Genomic DNA, 10,300 nt, shown 5'->3' on the forward strand with positions numbered 1-10,300 from the left:
TGTGAGTGTGCTTGGGTGCATTGCTTCGCGCCAATTTCAGTCCCCATAGGCAAGGGAGAAGAAAGTGGTGCAGTATGTGTGTGTGGCTGTGTTTGTGTGAGTGTATGGGGGTGTGTGCTTATTGGAACTGTTGTCTTATTACTCTTATCTATTGCATTTGGCGGGCTCTTCGCCTTGGAAGAGGGGTCATAGAGGGAAAGTGGATCTGGCTGTGTGTGTGTGTGTGTATTTGCATTTATTTTTGGCGGGCTCTTCTCCTTGGAAGAGGGGTCATAGAGGGAAAGTGGATCTGGCTGTGTGTGTGTGTGTGTATGGGATATTTTATTTGTATTTATTTTTGGCGGGCTCTTCGCTTTTGAAGAGGGGTCAGCGGGGGGAGTCCTTAAATTGGCGTCACACACAATCACGCAGGAATCATCTAATGATTGCAATGAGGATCCTGGGTGACGCCCCGAATAGGGGGAAGAAAGTTCAATTTTCTCAGTGGACTCACCACCATAAGGCCTGCAGATCATGGCCATCTCAAAGGAGTCCAACGAAGTAAATTGCTCGATGTTGTCCAGGTTGAAATTGTCCATCTCCTTTTGTATTTCTGTCCTTGTGTTCTCCATATCTCCTTTTTAAGTCTCCTTTTAATTAATAAGTCACTTCAACTTGTTTTTTTTTTTTAGTGTTTTTTTTTTTATTTGTTTTCTTTTAAAGGAATTGTATGAATTTTACAAATAACTTTTACTTGGCGTTTTACACTTTAAACAAATTCAAATTCAAATTTCAAAGATTTGGCGGGCTGGTTTAAGACCAGTCCTCGCTGCTCCAGGGCCCAAATGGTTGTGAGAATGCTGGGAAGAGAAAAGTCTCCCGGAGTATTACCCAGAGGGCAACTTTTGTTCCGGGAGACTTTCCATGAAATTGGCGGGCTCCTGGAGAGAGCACTTTCTCCTGTTGTTGTTTCTGGGGTCGTCGGGTCGCATTCGTCCCATGGTCGTCTTGGCGCTAGGTGGCAACTCCATATGCCAGGCGGGACCAGTTGGCAGCTCTCGTTTCTGGTGCTTTGCCCCAGGTGGCAACTCCGACCACCAGGCCGGGCAGGTTGGCAGCACTCATCGCAGAAATGGGTAAATATAGGAAGAAAATTTAAGAGTTTGTGAGTTTTTGCATTTCAGGGAGACATTTAGGACAACACATTGAGTGACGGCATTGTGGGACAGGGGATTTTGCCGGTTGGCGTGTTCAAGGGCGTCGTCTTTCTGGTGCATCGGGTCGTGTCGTCTTTGAGGGTAAGTTTTGTTATGGTTTCTTCTTCTTATTATTCTTCCAATTGTCGTTGTTTTTCCTTAAGCTAATCAGGTACGTTTGCAGGTGAATCCACTGGAGGTCGTCAAGTGGATAAGGGTTATCACAGGTGAGTATCACAGATAGTTGGTAAGTCGGCAGTCAGCGTCGTTAATAGGAAATTTTTGGATCAAAAACATGGAATGCAGTATTAAGAAGAAGACGGATGATTATGTAAACATTGAAAACATGTAAACAATGAGGACTACAAGACAAGATTAAAAGACAGCAATTTGGGACGACATTGAGCAGACAGGTAAGCAGATGATCCTGGAGCAGGTGCCATCCTTTGGAAGTGCAATAGCTTCTCAGGCATCAATTCCCTTCAGGGGGGATATTTGGAGCGTATTAATTTCAATTTTCCATCATTTCAGTTCCTCGGTGTCGGCAGCGTGGGATGGCAATTTCCAGGTAAATATATATATGTGTTTTCCCATGATCCAGGGTCTTATTTCAATTTGCCCTTTATTCCTCCAGGTTTTGCACGTTCGTGAAGGGTCAAAGAAAAGGTAAGTAGGCTAAATTTTGTTTGGTTTTAGCGGCGTCAGGATTAATTTTATTTTTCTCTTTTCTTTCCAGGAACAATGTCCAGCAAGAATGGGCGCTCGTGGTTAGGATCATTTGGAGCAAGAGAAGCAGGAGGAAGGTCATCATTGGACAGGAGCTTTGAAGGAGGAGATATAATAAGATGAGTTCCAATAGCACTTTGATGTAGAACCCCTTGTAAGATTTTTGTATCTTCTTTTCTCGTTCAAGTTTAGTAGTGGATGGCCGAGCGAACTGTGGGTGGCCTGTTCCAGAAATATCCCATTTTGTAGCCAGAGGAGAGAAGGCACAGGTGAGTATGATGTCCTGAGACTGGCAGTCAGACAAATTTGTAATATATATTCCTCAAGCAGGAGCAGTGGCTGTGCGATCTTGTTTCTGTGTCTGACAATTTTGATCGCCCCCTTTATTAAAATGCATCGTTGCCGGGAGATTTGAGGCAGCGTTGGAACACACCCACACACCCACACACACACACCATACAATCATCGCCGATGCTGGAATATGGGAGGAGTTTCTACGGAGGAGCCAGTGAGTAGTCACGGGTTAAGCTGCATCGGTTTGTGTTTTGGAGAGGCAGTCCCGGAGGGGCTAGCGTTAGGTCCCCAGGGAGAAAAATTGTGATCAGTCATGGGGTTTGGAGGAGGATCCTTCGCTGTTTAGCAGGTCGATGACAGGTGGTGGGAAGTATTTTTCCCCTGTTAGGATTATTTCGTCTGGTAGGACAAGTCGCCTGATAGATAGGGGTTGGCCTCGTACCATTGTTTGGATAGTCTGGGTCTTTGTTTTTTTGTGCTGACGGGGGTAACTGGGTTAAGGCCAAGGTGTTGCGCTGCCGGATTTATATGCATTAATAGGGCGTTAGCGAGTCTAGCACTTTGTGCTCCATAAATCTCCTCAAGTGTTTTAATGTTGAAGGTGCTGGCTAGGACCTTATTAGTGTGCCTACCCGCTTCCAGTGATCGTCTTATAATGGCGTTTGTGGCAGATTGGACCTTCATCACTGCCGAATCTGAGGCCAGCGATGCCCAGACCGGGATGGCATGTTGCCAGATGGGGATAATAAGCTGCTTAATCAGCGTAGCCTTGGTGGGTTTGGGTAGGGGGCTGTGCGGACCAATTAGCCACTCAAGACTCTTTGCCCTAGCCCTCAGCCTTATGCAAAGGAGGGAAATGTGAAGGCTCATATTGTGACGAACACGGTGTAGTGGATACCGACTGGTAGCATACTCTGCCTACGGGAACGGCCTAGCTCAGGGAAGAGGCAAGGGGGTCGGTTACTTCCTAATCAGCATCACCGCCACACAATAAAAATTTGTAGACAGAGTTAGGAAAGGGGATACAGTCATCTGGAAGGATACGAAGTCGAGACAGGAAACCATGCTGTTTGAAGAACTAAGGTGGTGAGGTTCTTCTGCTTTGCCCGCCCTACCTGTAAAGACTTAACAACTTCACAACGAAGTATTGTTGCCCTTACCCATATTGAAATCGATCAGCTCAGGTGCCCATATAAATTCTAAATTTACTTCATTTCAAAATCAAACTTCAATACAAAATCATAATAGCTTCTTCTTCAGACTCCTGCTTAACCTAAACCCTTACTCCTAATTGGTCCTAATCCTACAAAATGAGTTTACTCTAGCTTAATTAACAAATTGGAATATAATGTAAAAATGTGTGGATAAAGAATTATATGTATGAATGTGAAGTAGGAGTTAAGTTATAACGTCTACCCAATCATTTTGATATGGACTGACTATTCATATGTTTTCCTCTAGAGGCACTGTTACATGATCAAGTTTGTTACATGACAATGTTTACTCACGAAACCATCCCTCGAAGTCCGCAGGCCTGTAGACGAGAACGCTGGATGTTTTGGGGTGATCAAGTTAAAAGCGAATTAGATTATGGAGTTTGATGTACATGTGCCTCTTATCAATGCTCTACAGAAAACAAAAGATGAGTCTATGCACGATCCAAAATGACTTACAAAAACTAATGAAAAATTAACTTCTACTTAATAATACATTAATCCTGGCGCAGCTTGTCGCGCTTCTCTCCTGGTTGTTGTTGTTCTCGTTGAATCGTCACTATGGACGAGATGTCTGCCTCAGCGATCGTCGGCTAGCCCATCAGGTTAAATGCGGTCGGCTCAAACGAACATGCGGTTCTGCGCCGGAAAGTGAGGTTAGGTCCTCCACGCTCCTGGGTTGGCCAGGTTCCAGCCCGCTCCTGATCTTCTGCGGCCCCAATCACGCACACGTCGCCGGTCACAGACCTCGCCGATCGCGGTTCGAGTCTGGACCGGGTTCGCGCACGTTTAGGGGCTGATCGAGGAAAGCTTTTCCTGGATCCCTGGCCGATGATCCACGCGGTGTCTCCGCCGTAGACCTCTAGGTCGAAACTCGATCGGTGGCTTGACGTAGGCTTTTGGCGAGCGCTACGTAAACGATCGGGGGGGTTTCCTAACACTTCCTAGAACACCTTATATTATTACTCTACTTAGCGACATATTAGCCGGCTCACCTGGAGTCTTTTTCGCCACAACCACAACACACGTGCAGCGGCGAACGGCTGGGCTCATCCACAGCCAACGTTCGGCTTCTGATCTCAGTCTCCTGGGGTACCGTGTTCGGTACTATCCCAGTTTCCACGTTGGCGATATTCACTATTTCTTTTGGCTGTAGACAACTTCTAACTTTGGCGTTTTGATTGCAAAAGAACCAGCCAAGCAAGCGGAAATTCAGTTGTCAAAATTGCCAGATGGATGGGGTTGCCAGATTGTTTGCCTTAACAGCTTTAAAGGGCTGTAACAGCGATCTGTTATCGACTTATTTTTATTCGACTACTAACTATCGTCTACTAACTATCGACTATGGTTTGTTTACCTTTAGAGTTTAACTTTTCTGTTTATTTCTCATAAAAATCATATTCGTACCCTCACACCACAGGTTTTATCGACCTGATAATAAAAGGAGATGAAAGCTGAAAAAGGGTACTTCACCAAAGGTCTTTTGCATGAAAACTCCTAACTCCTTTCCATTGATGTCTTCGAGCAGATATAACGACTGCCCTCTCTTCTCCTTTACTCTGGCCTTGATTCCCACCGGTGACAATTTTGCGTTGATATGCTTAGCCTGGTTGCTTAGAACGAAATTTCTCTTTTTACGGTTGACGCGCTCCGCCGCGTTGGATTGCGGAGAGTAAGCACCAGTGAAATTATGTTGGATTCCATGCTTGGATGTAAAGGCTGCGAAGTCCTGGCTTTTAAACTGAGTGCCATTATCGCTAACCAAAACCTCAGGAGTTCCAAAACATACAAAAATCTCATCTTCTAAATAATCCCTCACTACCTTGGACGTGAACTACTTTTAGCTCTGAGATTGTTGAAGAACTCTTCATGACGGTGGCAGTGCTTGCGTAAAGCAGCAATAGTTGGGGTTTCTATATGTAAAAGGTCGTGTCCTAGGTCAGATCTTAGGTTGTTTCTTATTGTCTGAGCCAACTCTGAGTCTGAAATAGGTTCAGATAGCGCATCGGCGATGGCTAGGATGGAGTCAAGAAAATCGTCGAAACATTCACTATTTCCCTGCCTTCTTCTACGCATCGCGGATCGAATGTCCTGATCTGATCGTTGGTCTTTATATCGTTCCCTTAACCGAGAACAGAGTAATCGCCAATTCATCTCCTCTGAACTCCTATGGCAGCGCCAAAAGAAGGTTAGAGCTGGGCCTACAAACAACAAATTCGCGTACTCATACAAAAGATCAAAGTTTCCATTTAATGAGCGACGTGTTAAAGTATTCACTCTGTATATAAAATCGTCTACGAAAATATCTTTTGGTGAGCCGGAAAACTGTAGCTTCCAGTGAACAATTAAGCTTGAAATTTGGTCAGGTCGGATAGTGTGATTCTCTCTTCGATTCTCTAGTGAACGATTAGCAGAGATGTTATGGTTACCTGACAAATGACTATCAAAAGGCTGGCTTTGTAATGGGTCGGCTGGCGGTAATTCCACATCCCACTCAAGTGATTGTCTTTGAGAGGTAGGTATGTGAAGGTTTTGCATTGCCAGACTGATTTGTTCTGACAATGTTGAAGAGAGTTGGGTTTGGTATGCTTCTAATGCATTCGTTATGAGTTCCTGAATTCTCCCTTCTGAAATGCTAGTCGTTCTTTGCGAACCTCCAGCACGTGGTGAACGCTGAGGTTGCGAGCTGGTGCTCGGACGGTTATTGGATATGGTTGCGGTTGACCTTGTTGTCGGTCTGGTATTCGGACGACTTCTAGGAACGGCACCTGTTCGTGAGTTTGGATTGGATCCGTTTTGAACTCTCGGAACTTCTAGGGTAGTGTCTTGCGCTCTTCGCGTGCTATCATTGAGCTGCGACGATAAGCATGGTTGTCGACAATTTGGACACGTTTCATTTTGCAGTAACCAGGAAGTTACGCACGTTCGATGAAAGCGGTGTTGACAGGGGGTTTCGACAAAGTCTATCTCGGCGTTGGTATCATTGCATATGGAGCATTGCACCGACTCAATGGCCAATCTTGAACTATTTTCGGGACTACGCCGAACTGACATTGTTTCGTTTTCGATATACAACAACAACAACAAAATATAACGAAATTTGATAGATATTAAGTCTATTATTTCCACAATTTAATTTCGGAAACCTGAATTTTTATGGGATATCTTGGGTCTTATCCTTTGCTGTATCGATTTCATTTAGTACATTACAAGGGTTTCTGTCTGTATTTTCATATCTGTATTGAATCTAAAACAAACTGATGTGTTCATTGCGCTAAATGAAAGAGTATACTGCTGAAATACTCCAACCAATATAAATCTCAATTTCTTTTAGGCAACTTTTGACAATAATAGAGGCCAAAATTGAAGCCAAAATATTCAAAAATGAGGTATTGCTGAATGTTCCAACAACTACAAATCTCGAATTTATGAATATTTATGGTTTGATGAGTTGATCAAGGGCTAAGAAGGAGTTATTGCTGAAACATTCCAGCCAATACAGTCTCGACTTCTTGTTCCTTAAATACATATATAAACAAAAGGATATTTCAAGAGAAACATCTTTCCTAATCCTTAATTTGTTCCCTGGTCTGGTTCTGAGGATTTCCCAAAACACAGCAGTCCTAGTGGAATCAAAAAGAAGGGTTTTCTGAAACTAAAGAAACTTGTTTGGAAGGCTGACTGTTAGGATAGGTTGGAGGACAGCTCGTGAGAGCAGGGGCTGCGATTTGGTGTTTTGTTTGTTGCTTAGCTAGATGTTTTGCTAGCCCCACGTTGGGCGCCATTTTATTCTGTGACGAACACGGTGTAGTGGATACCGACTGGTAGCATACTCTGCCTACGGGAACGGCCTAGCTCAGGGAAGAGGCAAGGGGGTCGGTTACTTCCTAATCAGCATCACCGCCACACAATAAAAATTTGTAGACAGAGTTAGGAAAGGGGATACAGTCATCTGGAAGGATACGAAGTCGAGACAGGAAACCATGCTGTTTGAAGAACTAAGGTGGTGAGGTTCTTCTGCTTTGCCCGCCCTACCTGTAAAGACTTAACAACTTCACAACGAAGTATTGTTGCCCTTACCCATATTGAAATCGATCAGCTCAGGTGCCCATATAAATTCTAAATTTACTTCATTTCAAAATCAAACTTCAATACAAAATCATAATAGCTTCTTCTTCAGACTCCTGCTTAACCTAAACCCTTACTCCTAATTGGTCCTAATCCTACAAAATGAGTTTACTCTAGCTTAATTAACAAATTGGAATATAATGTAAAAATGTGTGGATAAAGAATTATATGTATGAATGTGAAGTAGGAGTTAAGTTATAACGTCTACCCAATCATTTTGATATGGACTGACTATTCATATGTTTTCCTCTAGAGGCACTGTTACATGATCAAGTTTGTTACATGACAATGTTTACTCACGAAACCATCCCTCGAAGTCCGCAGGCCTGTAGACGAGAACGCTGGATGTTTTGGGGTGATCAAGTTAAAAGCGAATTAGATTATGGAGTTTGATGTACATGTGCCTCTTATCAATGCTCTACAGAAAACAAAAGATGAGTCTATGCACGATCCAAAATGACTTACAAAAACTAATGAAAAATTAACTTCTACTTAATAATACATTAATCCTGGCGCAGCTTGTCGCGCTTCTCTCCTGGTTGTTGTTGTTCTCGTTGAATCGTCACTATGGACGAGATGTCTGCCTCAGCGATCGTCGGCTAGCCCATCAGGTTAAATGCGGTCGGCTCAAACGAACATGCGGTTCTGCGCCGGAAAGTGAGGTTAGGTCCTCCACGCTCCTGGGTTGGCCAGGTTCCAGCCCGCTCCTGATCTTCTGCGGCCCCAATCACGCACACGTCGCCGGTCACAGACCTCGCCGATCGCGGTTCGAGTCTGGACCGGGTTCGCGCACGTTTAGGGGCTGATCGAGGAAAGCTTTTCCTGGATCCCTGGCCGATGATCCACGCGGTGTCTCCGCCGTAGACCTCTAGGTCGAAACTCGATCGGTGGCTTGACGTAGGCTTTTGGCGAGCGCTACGTAAACGATCGGGGGGGTTTCCTAACACTTCCTAGAACACCTTATATTATTACTCTACTTAGCGACATATTAGCCGGCTCACCTGGAGTCTTTTTCGCCACAACCACAACACACGTGCAGCGGCGAACGGCTGGGCTCATCCACAGCCAACGTTCGGCTTCTGATCTCAGTCTCCTGGGGTACCGTGTTCGGTACTATCCCAGTTTCCACGTTGGCGATATTCACTATTTCTTTTGGCTGTAGACAACTTCTAACTTTGGCGTTTTGATTGCAAAAGAACCAGCCAAGCAAGCGGAAATTCAGTTGTCAAAATTGCCAGATGGATGGGGTTGCCAGATTGTTTGCCTTAACAGCTTTAAAGGGCTGTAACAGCGATCTGTTATCGACTTATTTTTATTCGACTACTAACTATCGTCTACTAACTATCGACTATGGTTTGTTTACCTTTAGAGTTTAACTTTTCTGTTTATTTCTCATAAAAATCATATTCGTACCCTCACAATATTTATTTTCCTATCCAATGTGACCCCAAGGTATTTGTATTTGTTAGCCTGAGGTATGATCTGTCCATTGAGGAGGAGTTTCATCTGGTTGGTTTGGGTCATATTTTGTCCAGAAAAGAAGGAGACGTGGGCGCATTTTTTAACATTGAAGGTCATGCGCCATTTGTTTGCCCATTCGGAGATGACGTTGAGGTATGCTTGCAGATGCTTTGCGTGTTCCTTTGGCTGTTTGTGTGACATAAGTACCGCTGTATCGTCTGCATATGTGGCTAGAAGGAGCTTGGTCGGGGTAAGAGTACAGTTCCTGGAGATAATGGGAACTGCATCTGGGAGTGGCATGTCAGAGGTGTAGATCGAGTATAGGATTGGGCCGAGGATGCTCCCTTGGGGCACTCCAGCACTGATGGAACCAAGCCTGGATCTGATTCCACCAGTTCCTTTCACCTTGAAAGTCCTGTTTTGGAGGTAGCTGGTGAGGACTTTGTGTAGTTGTTTAGGGACAATCTTGGAAAGTTTTTGTAAAAGTCCCTCATGCCAAACCCTATCGAAAGCCTGCGAGAAGTCCAAAAAGATGGCCGAGCAGTGTTCCTTTTCTTCAAATGCTCTCAGGATGTGTTGCGTGACCCTCAACACTTGCTGTTCCGAACTGTGTTCTGGGCGAAAGCCAAACTGGTGTTCTGGTATGGCTTCCGCAAAGTTCTTACACTTGAAAAGCTTGGAGAGAAGGAGGCGCTCAAACAGCTTTCCAAAGCCGGAGAGGAGACTTATGGGCCTGTAGGAGTCCGGGCAATGATTTGGCTTCCCCGTCTTATGGATCATGGTGATGACAGCTAGTTTCCATTGATGGGGGAAATGGCCGAGTCTTAGAACAGAGTTGTAAATATGCAATAGGTAGAGGACTGCCTTCTTTGGTAGTAATTTGATAAGGGCGTTTTGGATTTGGTCTTCCCCAGGGCTCTTCGCGGTCGCCAGAGCGGCAATCTGTGTTTGGAGCTCCTCCAGCCTGAAGAAAATCGGGGCCGAGGGGGGAGAAGGTGAGTGTGCATAGAAATCATTAAGATCATTTATTATAGCAATTATTTCCTGTTCCAGAGTGGTCATTTTGGGAGAGAACCTATCTTCCAGGTGTTTGACGAAGGCGTCCGCCTTTTCTTTAGAGGAACGGGTCCATATGTGGTCGGAGGAAGCTGGCGAGTGTCCAGAGGACCTGGACTGTACTGGGATCTTGAGAGGATGGTCAGATTGGGGTTGACTTTTGATGTGCCTGGTAATTTTCCAAATCTTGGCCATGTTGTATCTATCTTCAGGGTCAAGATTGAGGAGCATGCGGTTTACCTGGGC

General features: G+C 44.8%; 1 protein-coding gene across 1 annotated transcript; it reads right to left on the bottom strand.

Annotated features, from left to right (window-relative positions):
• Positions 1 to 3,375: 3,375 nt before the first annotated feature.
• On the bottom strand, positions 3,376 to 8,953 carry LOC116655670. Its single transcript, XM_032453542.2, has 3 exons — positions 8,539 to 8,953; positions 4,405 to 8,487; positions 3,376 to 4,353 (listed from the first exon to the last, which is right to left on the bottom strand). Exon 2 carries the CDS (start codon positions 6,461 to 6,463, stop codon positions 5,228 to 5,230), a length of 1,236 nt encoding a protein of 411 aa, XP_032309433.2. The 5' UTR covers positions 6,464 to 8,487; positions 8,539 to 8,953; the 3' UTR covers positions 3,376 to 4,353; positions 4,405 to 5,227.
• Between the last annotated feature and the right edge of the window lie 1,347 nt (positions 8,954 to 10,300).

This window comes from Drosophila ananassae (assembly GCF_017639315.1).
Source record: "Drosophila ananassae strain 14024-0371.13 chromosome 4 unlocalized genomic scaffold, ASM1763931v2 tig00000073, whole genome shotgun sequence".
Taxonomy (NCBI): Eukaryota; Metazoa; Arthropoda; class Insecta; order Diptera; family Drosophilidae; genus Drosophila; species Drosophila ananassae.